At 37.3% G+C, this 17,091-nt stretch overlaps 1 protein-coding gene across 1 annotated transcript in view; it reads right to left on the bottom strand.

Moving 5' to 3' along the window:
• The window catches only part of SCN1A (sodium voltage-gated channel alpha subunit 1), a gene marked incomplete at both ends in the record, with an annotated part of 86,258 nt that extends 72,849 nt beyond the window's left edge, over positions 1 to 13,409 (bottom strand). Inside the window, one exon of the mRNA XM_081241748.1 lies at positions 13,146 to 13,409. Coding sequence (XP_081097874.1) covers positions 13,146 to 13,409 — 264 coding nt within the window. The remainder of the gene's footprint in view (positions 1 to 13,145) is intronic.
• Positions 13,410 to 17,091: the final 3,682 nt, after the last annotated feature.

The raw sequence follows: 17,091 nt of genomic DNA, 5'->3' as shown, positions 1-17,091 counted from the left end.
TCTACATTTAGTCTTCAGGTCATTTATAGATTTCTCATTTCTTTTCTCCTCTACCTTCAGGGTTTTCTAAATTGAAATAGAGTAATTACTCCAAAACATTTACTGAGTTGCTGTTTGAAAATAGCACTTCCTGGCTGGTATATGTAAGAGTGCCCTAAATCAGGGTTGTGAAAATGGTCCCCCAACAAGTGCTGGTTTCCAGGTTGTTCCTGATCTGTGATAAGATTTGAGAGTAAGTATTTAGAAACTTGTAAGACAATTTGATAGACTAATTTTACATCTGTTGAATGTAATAATAAAAAGACAAGGTGTATTTTGCAGGTCTGTTTTTCATTTCAACTTTCTGGAAATTAATTTTATTGTATTTTATAGAATAGCAATCACACCTTCACAACAGAGAGTTTGAGATGCATTGCTCTACGTCTAACTTTGACTCCATATTTCCACTTTCATCTTTGATGGACTGTGGGTCCAGAGTACAAAGAAAACTGTGTCACAATGTCCATTTATAGGAGGGGAAAGTTTCACCTGTGCTTATTGGAGGAGCAATCACCCATGTCTACAAGACTTAGTGCTCTTTTTCTCTGATTCATTCAGTGCCCCTGTCCCTAAATGGCATTGTGAGATCATCATAAAATGTGCACAGACTTCTCCAATGCAAATGCCTTTGCCCTAGGGAGTACACCCATGCAAGGACACAGAAAGGCTCTGAGTGAGCTAAATCAGGACCGAATATGGTCCATCTTGCAAACCAACTGCCTACACTTCCTTTCCCCAAAATTATGCTGAGTAAAACCTGATGGAAATATTGTGATCTGGGAGTGGGAGAGCCAGTAGAAACATAATGTAGAATATATCTTTTTAAAATAAGAATTCCCTCATTTCAAATAATATTACAAGCCTAATTTTGGAAAAGAAGTTACAGTCCATACGGGGCCTAAATCATGGGCTGGAGGAAGAGGGGGATGAAGATGGTACTGATTGTCGCTCAGTGGATAAGAATAATAATCCAGCTCATCCTGAGGAGATGAGACCACGTGCAGAAGAGATCACCTGTGTCTTTGGCTCTGTGGCCACCCTCCAGTCCAAACCATGAGCAGATCTAACAAAAAAAGAAGTAGAAGAGATGGAGGAAGAGGGTGATGAAACCAAAGGCAAAGCTGCAGAGGCCAAAAGAAAGGGTTGGAGAGAGAAAGAAATTCTGCCCTAAGGACCAAGAAGAAAAAGAAGCAAGACTCAGAAGCTGAACCAAGAGGAACCCAAAAAGGCAGGGCAAAGGGCCAGAACTCAGCAGGGAAAAGCTAACGAAAGCCATGGCACCCTGATGCTGATAAATAATTCTCAGTCTAAAAGTCCTGCCACATAGAGGAATTAATATTTTGACACAAAAGTGAAAGGCAAAAGGACAAAATTCCCAATTGTTCAAGCCTTAGATGGAAACTTCTACTGATTTTAGGGTATATTTTCTTTATTTATTTAAAAAATTCAAAGAATGTATTTTAACTTCATATTTATAAGAAGTATGTGTACAGTGTGTAAGTGCTTACAATTAGAATGTATAATGGAATTAATGAGGTTTTCCTGTACAGCAATATTTGTTCTCCTTTAATTTTTCACAAGACGTATAGATAGATGAGACATCCTTGATAGAGTTCCTGGGAAGCTGATGATAACACCAGCACTAAGGGACTATTTCAGAGGGTTTCTTCTGTGAGGACTTTGCTATTCCCAGGTTGAAACATATATTTACATACAAACTACACAAATGTTGCTTTAAAGTGTTTATGGATTCATTTTAAACAGCTGAATTATAGAGCAGTCCAATACTAGAATCTTGACTCTGTTACCATTTTTATGTCAGTAAATTCCATTTAGAACTTCAAATTTGCTATTTGTATCTTGTATCTTGTACAGATCTTGTATAGATCTTGTATCTATTTCCTCATCTGTCTGTATCCATCCTCCTTATATTTACTTGCACAGAGAAGAAGCCAAACATTTAGTTTCTAAGTGTTGAGGATTAATGAAAGGATACTTGCCCCTAAAGACTCTCAAATATATGTTTCTCCAAATAATGGTATTGATAGTATTGAAGGGAGAAGAGAGTCAGTAGGGAACACTGTTTACTTACAAGTGGTCAAGTAACTCTAGAATTTTCAAACATACAGATATTTGCCTTCCTCATTTCACAGATAAGAAAGGGATCAAAAAGGAAAGAATTAAAAGACTAGCCAAGATGTTACTATTACCCCTGCCCCATTATTTTTATTGTGGTAGAATACACATAACATAAAATTTACCATCTTGTCCATTCTAAGTGTACAAGTTCAGTGTTGATTTTTCAAAGAATGTACTGAATGGCTTATTAGAGGAAAGTATTTTAGCATCCTTTAAGTCTAATTAGTTTAATACAAATTTCATTAAGGTAACTACTCAGGACAATTTTTATTGCATTAAGTCACTTCAATAGAAAAGAAAAACTTCAAAATTGATGGTGGAGGAAAAACGGCTGATATAGTAGTATCCAGCTTGAAACAGGCTTTTTTTTTTTTTTTTTTTTTTTTTTTTTTACAGCCCAAGGCTGTAGGAAACTCATGAAATCATTTTAACCTGAGAATAACACTGTGCCTCAGAACCAATTTCTAAACAGCATTTTGACTGAATTAGAGATGAGATTCTATATATAAAAATATCACTTTAAAGACACATTTGTAGGAATGTAACTCTCTTCACATACTAGATGTTGATCAGGCTTGTCACTTATCTCTTCATGTATAGCTACCAAACTCAAGTAGCATTTATGAAGTCCCTATATGATAAGCTGTTAATATGTATGAGCGTGGTGGACACCTGGAAAGCAGCCTGGATCTAATTCTCAGCTCAGTCGTTAATTCAATTGACTTCAATGCAGAAGATTTGTGTTAATTGTTTAGCACAATATTTGCAAATCTCTGTGCTAAAGTTTATAGTGAAAACAAAGACCCCAAGTAGTTTGGGGTAAATAGTAAGTTATGACCCCAAGAAGCTTGAAAACTAGTAAATGTTCAACTATCTATACTAACGGAAGAAAATCTATAAGGGTAAGTGAAGATTTACTTAGACCGGAGCTGCCCAATAGAAATATTACATGAACTACAAATCTAAGCCACATATGTGATTTTAAATATTCTAGTAGCCATGTTTAGAAAAAGAAAAAGAAGCAGATGAAATTAATTTGAATAATGTTTTCTTTAACCCAATATATCCAATAAATTATCATTTGGGGATGAAGTCAGTATTAAAAATTATTGAGATAGTTTACATCCTCTTGTCATATCAACTGTACGTCTTCAGAGACTGAACTCACCACATTTCAAGTACATTTCAAGTACAATAGCCATACATGACTAATGTCCACTGAATTGGGCAGCGCAGACCTAGGTGTAAACCATTCATTGTACTGCCAGTTCATACTCTCTTCAGCAAGACTTGCCAGGTAAAAGTCAATTCTAGCTTTAAAGAAAACAACAACAATGAAAGCCCAAACAGGTAAATACCCCTGATAATCAAAGCTTAATAGTCTGGAAAGCAAATTAGAAAAACATAAGTAGGATTTGTTTTAACTTACATATTTATTGAGTGCAGACTCTGGAGTTGGATGCCTTGCTCAAAATCTGGCTGTGCTGCCTTCCAGCACTGAGATCCTGGACAAGTTACTAACTTTTCTGTGACTCATTTGCCTCTTTTGAAAAATGGGAATAAGCACACTATGTTAACAGAGGTGTTGTGATTCCAATTCAGTAGGTCAGATTCTGATGCCTAGTATTCTGTACTTTTAATAAATAACTCAGGTGAGTCTGCAATAGGAGCGCTGTAAATATGTTTTTATTAAGTTCTCATTTTGTGTACCTGGAGTAAAATCCTTCCCCTTTATCTAACTGCATAGTCAATAAGGAAACACTTAGGTTATAATAGTTTGGTAGGATTGCTATTTATGAATCTGTACCCATTTCTATTTAGTAGTCTTTTTTTGTCTCTGGGTTTTTAGAAAGTGTTTGATTATTTTTTTACTCAGGATGGACACTGAATTTAACAAGCCATAGTTTTCCAGTTCCCTTTTAAAAATATGTCTATTATCTTAACTTTTCTTTCACTCTAGGGGTCTTGTCCCTTAGATAGTTTAAACCTAATGCTCAGCTTTGTGTTTATCTAAATTGCCAAATCACAGGATTGACTCCAAATTTACTGCAATTTTACTGCTCTAAAAGTAAATGTACTGGCAAAAGCAAGAAATAACAGAGGAAGGTGAGCAATGATCATGAACAATAGAAAAATGCAGAATATACTATTGGTTGATTCCACTTATGCCTTAGCCTCAAAATTTAAAGAGGCAATTTTCAACTTGTACTTACACTGTGATCCAAAAATGTGTTTGGAGGTCAATTGTTTGGAACTTCGAACATATTTTCCCAAAGAAAGGAGATACATATATATATATGTATATATATTTTTACACATAGATTCAAAAACCTATGTAATTCCTAATTAAATAGAATTCTGTATAATGACAATGTGAAACTTTATCCCTGTGTATAAGCAAGTGTGACTCTGAAAATGGTAAGACTTCTAAGCTGGGTTGCAAGGTATACCTCTCTCTCCTTGATGTTGCCCTGGCATTCAAACTAGGGAAATTCCCTGGCTCTATCTTCTGCCAGAAGTGGGGTCAACTTTTTCTAGCTCTAAGCTGCTGGCTTGAGAAGAGGTTCCATCGGGAAAAGGCAGAATGAGACCACATGGCAGGAGGAGGGATGCTGCAGAGCTTTGGGTGTAAAGAATTGCATAGACAGTCAAGAGATTCCGATTAGTACACATCTCTGGGGACATCTCTTGTTCTGGGCCAATTCCAAGGCATCTAATTCTTTTTTATTTTTTCCTGTGAGCTCTCTAAATGGTTTCACCTACTTCCTTGCCTATCTTTTTTATTTTAATAACCTGTGGATTCAGGCCAAGATTTTCCTCCTTTTCTGGCTCACTGAGGGATGGAAAGCTTTCTCACAGGTTCTCTACCTGACTCTGAAGTTAATGTGCAATATTTAAAAAAATGTTTTCTCTCCCAATCTCATTCTATCTTAACCCTTAGATGCGGGATAATCAGCCTAAAGAACAACTTGTGGACTTGTGCCTCCTGTGGCCCACCAAGCGTTAATATCCAGCCCTCATCTAATTGCACAGGGGTCTTGTAGCCAGGGATCACAAACCAAAATGCCCCACAGAGGCTAGGCAGTGTGAGAGACCTGCCAATTTTGGGCATGCAAATCAGTGATGCCAGATCTGCTATAGTATGAGAAATCCTAAATATGCACTATTATACATGTGTGTGTACAATCTTCTGATTTATAAATCTCAGACACTAATTCAAAATTGTAAACAATATTGCATGAGGCAAACAAAAATGCGTCTGGGGGCTCAAGGCCTTAGAGTTTTGTTTTTTTTTTAAAGAAGATGGGGTAGGAGTTTATTAATAAATTTATTTATTTTTGCTGTGTTGGGTCTTCATTTCTGTGCGAGGGCTTTCTCTAGTTGTGGCAAGCGGGGGCCACTCTTCATCGCGGTGCGCAGGCCTCTCACTATCATGGCCTCTCTTGTTGCGGAACACAGGCTCCAGATGCGCAGGCTCAGTAGCTGTGGCTCACGGGCCTAGTTGCTCCGCGGCATGTGGGATCCTCCCAGACCAGGGCTCGAACCTGTGTCCCCTGCATTAGCAGGCAGATTCTCAACCATTGTGCCACCAGGGAAGCCCTAGAGTTTTTTTTATCTTTGCTTTAAGTTCATGCAAAAGAGAAAAAGTTGTACCCAGAAAAGAGTCTGTAAAATTGCTGGTCCCTAGGCTTTAGCTGGGTAGAACAGTTGCAGTGGGGCCAGTGTCGGAGAGTTCCCCAGATGGGCTCCTATCAGCCAGGGTTACAGATGCTTCTGCCTCTATCTCAGAGAGAAAAAATTATAGCCAGAGGGTGAAATGATAAAATCTGGGGGTCTAATATTTCTCATCCCTGTTATCTTCAGCCCATAGCATGGATGTGGTACACTATTATATGCTCAGCTAATTTTTCATTGACAGAAAAGGACTAATTTGTCCAGTTTTATTGCAGACTTTTTTGTGTGAGAACTTTGGGCAAACTCTTCCATGTCAATTTCTACATCTGAATGAAGATTATAACAATACTAACCTCAGGGTTGTTTAAAGGATGAAATGAAACAAAATGAAATAAAACATGTGAATCCCCTTAATGAATTCAAAGTGTCATATACACTCAAGGATTAAAGGATTAAAAATGTGTGTCTCTCTGGTTCTCAAATATACACACATACAAACACTTGTGTACTTGAAAGCAATGCCAATTCTCACATTGGAACTTTGCCGTTCAGTTTCCTTCCTCTCAAATTTCATATTCAGAAAACAATGCCATCCATTTGTTCCCATCTGATAAGCATTACACCTCCAAAATAGATTCTGATCCCATCCATTATTGTCTTCATTGTCAAAAATCTAGACCAAGCCTCCATAAAGACTCCCAATTTGATCTTTAGAAATGTGAAGTGGGGACTTCCCTGGTGGTGCAGTGGTTAAGAATCTGCCTGCCAACACAGGGGACACGGCTTCGAGCCCTGGCTCGGGAATATCCCACATGCCGCGGAGCAGCTAAGCCTGTGTGCCACAACTACTGAGCCCGTGTGCCACAACTACTGAAGCCCACGCACCTAGAGCCCGTGCTCTGCAACAAGAGAAGCCACCACAATGAGAAGTCCACGCACCGCGATGAAGAGTAGCCCCCGCTTGCTGCAACTAGAGAAAGCCCGGGCGCAGCAACGAATGTCCAACACAGCCATAAATAAATAAATAAATAAATAAATTCATTGAAAAAAAAAGTGAAATGGACATTGTCACTTCTCTACCCAAAGTCTTCAGGGAATTCATTTTGCCCTTAAACTTCGAACTCCTTAAGATGTCCTAAAAGGAGCCTTGATCTAGCCCCAGGCCCATCTCCCCAGTCACATCTTACTCGCCTTTTACTTACTACAGTCCTGCTATATTACATGTCTTCTTATGGGCTATTCCCTTTCCCTGGAAGCCTTCTCTCCCTTCTTCTTTCTACCCTTGAGATCCCAATATAAATGCCATTTCTTTACAGAGGCATACAATCTAAGTTTCCTGAATCTGTCCTCTTTGAAAAAAAAGGTGCTTATCACCCTATTAGAATCTGGTGGGAAATGTACTTCTCTAATTATTTTAGAAACTGATCCAGACCCCCTGAGTCTCAAAGATTTTAGTTTTTATAAAGGCAGGGGATGCCCCCGATTAAGCAGAAGTAGTAAAGCAACAAGTCAGGTTTGGGAAATACTGCCAGCCTAAGAGATGAGGAGTATAGCTGGCAAAGTGGCATGAGTGGAGGGGCAGGAAAAGCAGTGACAGGCTTATTTAGAGTCTATCACTGACTTCTCTTCTCCACTGGTACCATTAGTGTGACAACTGCAAACCCAGAGTAGCATGGTGATGAGCCATGGAAGCTGACGGATCTGGTTTTAAATCTAATCTCTGTTACTTAATAGCTTTATGATCTTAGGAAAATTAATTTTATCTCAGTTTCATCATTTTATATTATTTTATTTTATTTTATTTTTTTAGTCATCAATTTTATACACATCAGTGTATACATGTCAATCCCAAACGCCCAATTCATCACACCACCATCCCCACCCCCCTGCGGCTTTCCCCCCTTGGCATACATATGTTTGTTCTCTATATCTGTGTCTTAATTTCTGCCCTGCAAACCAGTTCATCTGTACCATTTTTCTAAGTTCCACATATATGCATTAATATACAATATTTGTTTTTCTCCTTCTGACTTACTTCACTCTGTATGACAGTCTCTAGATCCATCCACGTCTCAACAAATGACCCAATTTCGTTTCTTTTTATGGCTGAGTAATATTCCATTGTATATATGTACCACATCTTCTTTCATCATTTTAAAACAAAGATAAGAATTATCTTGGAAGGACATGTCGGTTAAATAAGAACTGTAAATTTCCTAATGCACAGTGTATAGGGCAGAGCTACTGTTTTTGCTTGCCTAGCAGACCTTCTTCAAAGTCTCCATCTCTTCCTTTTAGAGAAAACCTCTGCCTCATTGTCTGGCCATGTGGTTTGGATGGAGCCGACCCACCCCTTGGCAACACTGGTCAACATGTGATGCTGATCTGGCCAATGAGAGCATCACAAACCCTTGGTTACAGTGATTGGTTCAGAAGAGGCCATGTGACCTAATTAGACTGAATCTCAGGACTTTTGCAAGAAATTTTGAAGAAAAAGAGAGCTCTTTTTCTTGGGGTTACTAGGCTGTAGGATGTTAGTTTCATACTACTGGTGGCTATTTCTATCATCTTTTGGGAAGAGCCAGCCTGTGAATGCAGCCAGAATAGGTGAAAGTAGAACCAAAAATGGAAAAGGACTGTGTCCTGATGATGTTGTTTTAGGTACTAGTTTTCAAAAACTAGTTTCTGTTGGTTTTTGGTCACTTTCACTTGAAGGGAAACTTATTAATATGGCAGGTACTTAATAAATGCAATCATTATTTTACTACCATCCTCATCATTTTGGGATTGTTTCTGAGGCAGAGACAGGGAGGTGACAAAGAAGAAAGGGACATAAGGAAGAAATAATGAATGGGTAAGAGAAAGATTTGTAAGTGAACTGTAGTGCCTTGCAAGTAAGGGAGAGCCTGGGTGACTGGTAATTCTAGGAAAGCTAATGATATACAAAGAAAAATCATAAATATGACAATTCATGGAATCCTGAGCTTTTACCATCTACTTTTCTGATTTTCTTTTAAACTCCTTTTGCAAGAATAACTCCCTAATCCCAATTAAAAACAAAACAAACAACTCTCCCTACCCCATGTAACAATTAAAAACTCCTGTGGAATGACAAACCAGGCATGAATTTAAAATCACAAGTTCCTGTATGATTCTTCGTGCAGCCCCAGTAAAGAGGAAGCATGCATCTCTTTAGAGGAGCTGATAAAAAGGGAGAATAAATTGTCTTTAAACATCGAAGAGACAATCAAGGAAAGAGCACATTTTTAAATGGATACATTTCTACATTCCATAATTAACAAACACGCATTTTCACTACAGATCTAACATACCTCATTCTATTTCCAGTACCCTGTCACACTGTCAAAAGGATATTTTCTTCCATGGTACTAATGAGTCATCTGTAATTTTAAGAGAACACGAGAAGGAAGAAGTTTTCTGTAATAAAGAGTGGGTGAAGAATTTGAATGTATAGCCAAATGGTGCAAAATCAGCCTAAGCTATGAAAGGAAACTGTGAAAAAAAAAAATCCCATGAGGAAATAAAGGTGTGTTCACAAGCTAAAATGTGCCTTGTCACACTGCTAAAGTAAATAAACAAACAAAAGGAACCCAACCTGGAATCATGTTCTGAAGACCACAAGACCAGAGCTAACATGGTATGGAAAATTCTGTGACTCTCCTCTGATAGCACTGTTATTTTATTCCTTAGTTCTTACCTCGGACTTCTGAAGGCTTAAAACATCTGAGGGTCTGGAAGTGCTTCCATGCACCACGAGTGTTCATGAGACAGTTGCTACTATTTCTCGAGTTACTACCACAATATCACTGACCATGGATTAAATTATTTTAACAATTTCAACAGAAAATTTGAACATTATATAATTTGTACATTTTAAGCTAGGGCAAAGAAGATAAAAATATGTGGGCATATGCCATCTGAAAATACACCATCAGCAGTGACATTTTCATAAGCTCACTGACACTGTAGAAGATCACAGTGAGCTTCACTGGGGTTTGTGTCCTTTCTATTCCTTACATGTAGATTCCTTATATATACACACCACTGTACTTTAACCTAAAACTTAACATAGATTCTGCAACCATTTTTTGTAATAGGCTTGCATTGTTTATTCTATATATTTTTAAGAAAGAATCCAGAGACTTGGGATATACATACAAAGGATACATTAAGTATTGTACTTGAGTTAAACCTTAGGGGAGTCACTAGCCTGATTAATATTTGCATATTACAACCCACTCAGGCAATAAAGTGCACATCCCCAATATCAGTGATGGTGGGAAATTTCATCCTAAGAAGCACTTTCCCCAGTGACATTTCCATCATTTCCTTTATCTATGCTGGGAGTACTGTGCATGTGTACTGCATTGTTTAAAGAAGATCACCCTGCCATCCTCAGATACTCAAGTCACTGAAGTGAAATTAGTCATCAAGTAGCAAAAGAAATATTCATCATTTTTTAAAGGTTATTATTTTTCTAAGGATTCCAGCTTCAATCAGAGGAAGCTAATTCAGAATTTAAGACTATTCCTCCATACTGAAATAATCCAATTATGAACAAAAATTTAAGACTGGAAAGAGTGTACACACAACCATAGAAAATTATAAAACATGAAAATGCAAAAGAAGGAAATTTCCAACACATTGCTCAATCATGTCCTAAGCATGCCATGTTAGTTTTTAAGGATTTCAGTACTGCAAAAAGTTTCACTTGTATTTCTGTTGAATGACTTACATTTGGAGACTTGCTGGATGGCAGCTCAATGTGAAAGCAATAGATGTGCCTCACCTTGGGGAAACCTCCTTCTTGATAACAATATTCCTCTTATCATATTGTGCTACTTGCACTCTGTGATTTGTTCCAAAATACCAAAAGATTTTTCCTTCCTCACACAATGTGCATTTGAAGATAAGGACAGAAGATGTTAAAAGCAAGTTTGAATGTGAACCTAACAAAGTTTATAAGGGTTACTTCACCAAAAGAATCTGCCTGAATAGTCATTCCTTCAGGATTGGTCTTTTACCCTCAGTTTTAAGACCTTTCTTTTAACTATTTGGATGGGTCTGCATCATTTTGCTTTCCATCTGCCTTTATATCCTTTGTTATATCTCATTCATTATAAACCAATTGTGGACGGCTTTGTTTGGGGACATTCCCTCAAGAGGACAACTTTTATCAGTCTAAAATCTCTTTAATTTAAAGGAAACGATTAATTGGATGATCTCGTTTCTACTTGAAGAGTAGCTGCCCTTGTCAACACGCATTAGTTTGGTCTTTCTCAATGTATGCATTTATTGTTTTATAGATAAGGACACAGCACAGGAGATGGGATGCTAGATTTCAGCCCTGTTTGATGAAGTGGTAGACTCTGGGTGGCTTTAATAATTTTTAGATGGTGATTACTACTGGAGAGGTGGGGGCTGGATGTCTGGGGGTAGCAAAATGCCTGCTGAGCTTGGAGCCCACTAACCCACTGTAATAGCAGCTCTAAATAGATTGGCTATGTCCAATGGCTATAAATAAAGTAACATACTTTAGTGTTAATGAATTTCTGGCTAGAACACATCAGAGTCATTATTTCAATAACAGAGTAAGTTTAAATAAGTTAAAATGTATGAATAGTTGGATTATCCACATTTTAACTTTTTTTTATACAAATAAACCCCTTGTAGTCTGCTTAATTTGGGTTTTAGCTTTTCAGATATCATATTAAATTAATTTCCAAAGGAGTGATTTAATGATAAAATTCAATTTTTCTCACAATTTAAATGGAAGTTATGAAACAGATCATGGCTTACCTACTAAGATTTAATAATACAATGCTAAAAAGCAAAGTTAAATAAAAGATAATGAATCTATGGAAAATTATTAATCTCTTCCTTCACAGCAAAATGGTCAAATCAGTTTTTAAAAAGGAAAAGTGTGTTACACTTAAGCTGGCTATACCCTGAAAAGTTTTTTTAAAAATCTGAACATAATGAGGTTTTTAACCTCTGAAAGTTGTAGTAGTCAATGAGAATGTATTTACAAAACTGTCTCGAATCCAAATACTAAAATTCCAAACTTATGCACTTGATAAAAACTAACACAAAGCAGAAACTAAAAAAAAAAAAAAAAAAAAAACCTAACACGATAACTGTGCCAGCAACCAAAAGCATCCCTAAATGTTTTGGGGGTATTTTTTTTTTTTTTTTTTTTTTGCGGTACGCGGGCCTCTCACTGCTGTGGCCTCTCCCACTGCGGAGCACAGGCTCCGGACGCGCAGGCTCAGCGGCCATGGCTCACGGGCCCAGCCGCTCCATGGCATGTGGGATCTTCCTGGACCGGGACGCGAACCCGTGTCCCCTGCATCGGCAGGCGGACTCTCAACCACTGGGCCACGAGGGAAGCCCCATTGGGGGTGTTTTTAAGGCCCATGTTTAACTAAAAGATCTCATTTGCTTAATTACAATCTTTGTGCTGTACCTTTCCACCAAGAGTTCACAAATATATTATTCTAGGTGAAAAGGATAATAAAATATTGCAAATTAACTAGTCATAAATTTAATCTAAAATCAATACAATAATCTTTTTTGATTTTATCTTTTTCTACACTTTTCTTCTTGGTTTGGTGAAATGATGGTCATAATGAAAGTCTGGGTGCTTACTATTTTCATTTCAAGCATGGATATTCAAATATCATTTATATGTTCTTCAGAATACTATATTTTTGGTCATCCTTACCAATATCAATATATTTCCACCAAAAGATTAAATAATTTTTTAAACTATAGTTTGTATGGGAATGTTTTTTCCCAATTAAAAAAAGTGTCTTCAGGAAGTTAACTGATATATTATATATAACATAATATTTATATATAATATAGAAACTGAAAACCCTTGTGGCATCAAATTTTGTTCCATGAGAAATGAATACCAATATTTTTGAGGTCTTTATAATTTGTGATAATTTCAAGATTTTCAAGTACAGAAAACCCATAAATAGTAAATACAATCTCTGAGGAGATGTTTTTAATTTGTTAAATTAGCTGCTTACAACTTACATTTATTTTTAGGTATCTATCGTGGTGCATTTGGGACAGCTCCATCTGTTATGATATAATCAATTTATTTGTCATGTATATGCATAAAACATATGCAAATGTGTTTTATTTCCTAAACAGAAGGATACTTAGACTTTGTGCTAACTTAGCTTGTGTTGGTGCTATAACAGTCCAAGGTATACTGTAAGGCAATTAGCAGCAAAATATGCCTGATAAAACACACTCACTTTTTTATTGATATAGTACGGGTCCAGGTCCTCCAGTGGCTCTGACACCATCCCTGGAGGGATGTCTCCATAAATAAAAGGAAGGTTCTTTCCAGCTTCCAAGTCACTATTTGGCTTTGGGCCATGTTCGTCATCATCTTTCTTGTCTGGTTTGGGATTCTTAGCCTTTTCTTCTGCAATGCGTCTTTCAATAGCTGCAAGAGATTCTCTGGTGAAGAAGCTGAAGCTGTCAGGTCCTGGTGGTACAAGCACTGTTTGCTCCATCTTGTCATCCTGCACATTTTAATCACCATTTACTCTGCATATGAAAGTCCTAAAAAAAAAAAGAGTACAGATATTTTAAGGAGATTAGGAGATCTTAATATCTACAAACTCCTGTCATGAAATAAGAGCTAGAGGATTGGAATGTTCGTTTCCAATTAAATCCAAATGGAATTACTAAATATAAATTCTTTTTCTGTAGTAAGAACATTTAACTTGAGATCTTTAACATTACCCTTTTAACAAATTTTTAAGTATGCAAGACAGTATTGTCAACTATAGTCACGAAGTCGTACAGCAGCTCTCTAGAATTTATTCATCTTACATAACTGAAACTTTATGCCCAGTAAATAGCAACTCTCCATTTCCCCCTTCCCCAGCTTCTGGCAAACACCATTCTACTTTCTGCCTCTATGAGTTTGGCTTAACAAACATGTTTTCTATCTTGGGTTTGTTAAATGTCCCATGTTTATTAATTCTTATGCTTTGCCGAGACAGGAACTGTGCCATAACTTAAGAAAGTAGTTCAAGTATAGCCTTAATTAAAGTACATTAGCTAAATACCACCCCGTCCCAAATGGGCTGTTCACTCTGTGAGCCACCCAGAAGATGAGGATGTAGCCCCATAGAGACCATGGTTAGCTCATCAACAGGCTGAAGTGGAAAGGGAGTTGTCTCTGAGAGGATATAAAACCCAACCCTCTAATCTGCACAAATGGCTCCTGGCCAAGCCAGTCAGAACAGCTTGCTGCAGCCAGACTTAATGACCAATCAAATAGCCACTGCTGTCCTGATTGAGCCTTCATCTATTCTGAGATACAGACAACTGGAACTGTGACCTGTCACATCATCAGCCATGCTAGGGTTGGCTTACTTAAACACGTACAGAAAGAGACGGTCCAAGGTTAGACAGATGCCATTTAGATGACTAAGAATGAGAGAAAGGTGAGGCTGGGAAGAAATTACTAGATTGGGCTGCAGGTGGGAGAAGATAGCTGTATGTGCAGGAGATAGCAGGATTCTCTAATTTCAGGAAAATAAAATAATCGGAAAGAAGACAGTTCCGTAAGTTAAATAGGAACTGAGGTGTTTTCCTTCACTAAAGCAATAATGATATTCTTGCTGATCCTATAGTCCTATAGTGAGAAACATATGAGGACCCGAGGCAAAAAACTCGACTCTGTGTAGCAGTCAGACTTGATCTGATGCCCGAGGCCAAATCCCAAATGTATTGTTTTAAGGCATATTTAATATCAGCTCAAATTTCACAGATATTACTGAGCCAAAACTTCTCAAAACCTAAGCTATCATTTGGCCACACGTTTTATTTGGACACTGCATTAACTCATTAAAGTCAGCAAGCTGGGACTTCCCTGGTGGCACAGTGGTTAAGAACCCGCCTGCCAATGCAGGGGACATGGGTTCGATGCCAGGTCTGGGAAGATCCCACGTGCTGTGGAGCAACTAAGCCTGCATGCCACAATTACTGAGCCTGTGCACCTAGAGGCTATGCTCTGCAACAAGAGAAGCCACTGCAGTGAGAAGCCACTGCAATGAGAAGCCCGTGCACCACAATAAAGAGTAGTCCTGGGGCTTCCCTGGTGGCACAGTGGTTGAGAATCTGCCTGCCAATGCAGGGGACACGGGTTTGAGCCCTGGTCTGGGAAGATCCCACATGCCGCGGAGCAACTAAGCCCGTGAGCCACAACTACTGAGCCTGCGCATCTGGAGCCTGTGCTCCGCAACAAGAGAGGCCGCGACAATGAGAGGTCCGCGCACCGCGATGAAGAGTGGCCCCCGCTCGCTGCAACTGGAGAAAGCCCTCGCACAGAGACGAAGACCCAACACAGCCAAAAATAAATAAATAAATTTTTAAAAAAGAGTAGTCCCCACTCACAACTAGAGAAAGCTGCGTAGCAAAGAAGACCCAAAGCAGCAAAATAATAATAATAATAATAATAAAGTCAGCAAGCTATGATACAGTTAATCGCAGATTTGGTGTATATGAACTGCAATAATAAAACTGCTGCCGTAACTATCTTTTGAGAGGTCTTACAGGGATCTCAAATTTCACTGAAGGAGATTCCCGTTGCTGCGAGGTTTATAACCATGTTTTTTAGAGGGTGACCAGAAACAAGGAGGGATGGAAGTCTAAATTTGTACTCTCCATCCATTAAGTGAACTAACGAAACTTTCAGAGGTTATTACAATCTACCTGCAATTCAGCTTAGGGCCTGGAAGAATAGAAAAATTAAATCAGTAAATTTAAATCAATGGAAAAAGAATATTTTGCCTTAAAATTTTACTGCTCCCATAAGGCATCAGAAAAATACTGGCATTTATTTATTTGGAAGTAAAAGTTTAGGGATAACAAGCATGGTGCATTTTCTAAGGGAAGTTTTATAACATCAATGTATGTATGGTTTTATTTTTAACTGATTAGTTTTTTGATAAAAAACATGTGTAAATGATATAAATTCAAAATATTAAAAAAGAAGCAGTGTAAATTTTCCCTTCCATGTTGTTCTCCAACAATCAATTCCTGGTCCCAGCAGTAACCACTGTTATCTGTCTACATATATTTTTCCAGATATGTGATAGGTATGCACCAATCACATGGGTGTATGTATACTCACACATTTTCTGTTTAAAAACACATACATGGAGTATTTTGCTATACAAACTTTTCTGCACCCTGCATTTTTCACTTAAAATATATATTAGCGTTCATTCCTTATCAGTTTTTATAGATTCAACTCTTTTTATCAGCTGCATGGTTTTCCATTTTTTGTACATACTATAATTTATTGAATCAATTACCTAGTTATGGGTATTCAGGTTGTTTTCAGTCTTTTGTTATTATAAATAAAGCTGCAATTAATATATTTTAAACACATACTTTCACATATATGTGAATATATTTATGGTATCAATTTCTAAAGTTGGAATTTGTGCAAAAAGTGAATCTTTAATTTTGATATTATCACAAAATAACTCTCTCTGAAGGTTGAACAAATTGATTCTCCTGACAACAATGTAACATGGTGCCTGCTCATCTCCATCCTCACCACATAATGTGTTATCATACTTTCAATACGTTCAACCTGACTGAGGCAAAAATGGGGTCATATAATTGTTTTAACTTGCATTTGTCTTAAAATGAGAAAAATTGAACTTATATGAACTTATATGAGCATATGTTTAAGAGCTATATTTTCTTTTCTGTGACTGCCTAGTTAAATAACGGTCCATGTTTTCATTTTCATTTTCTTTTCCTTTTTAATCTATAGCACTTTTTAAGTACAACATGAACCATTTAATTTCAGGATATGGGGGCTCTAAAAAACATACAGTGTATGTGTTTTGACTTTATGGTGTTTTATGCTACAGATTAAAAACATTTTAATTTAAAAATGTTTAATGTTATGTGATGTTCAAACTCTAATTCTTCTTTGGTTTCTAGATTTTGTGTCATGCTCAGGAAAGCATCCACATCCCTCTGGAAGTGTGGAAGGACATATCATATATCATGTTTTCTTCTTGAAATTTTGTCATTTTTATGGCTTAGTTTTATAAATTTAAATCTTTGATCTATTTGGAATTTGTTATCTATCTGGAGTGAGGTAGAGATCCATTTTTTCTAGTTGTCCCAACATTAATTACTGAATAAGCTAACTTCTCCACT

The sequence above is a fragment of the Mesoplodon bidens genome, assembly GCF_964165515.1.
Source record: "Mesoplodon bidens genome assembly, chromosome: 8".
Taxonomy (NCBI): Eukaryota; Metazoa; Chordata; class Mammalia; order Artiodactyla; family Ziphiidae; genus Mesoplodon; species Mesoplodon bidens.
Note: the sequence above shows the minus strand (reverse complement) of the source record. Positions and strands in the feature narration are given on the sequence as shown.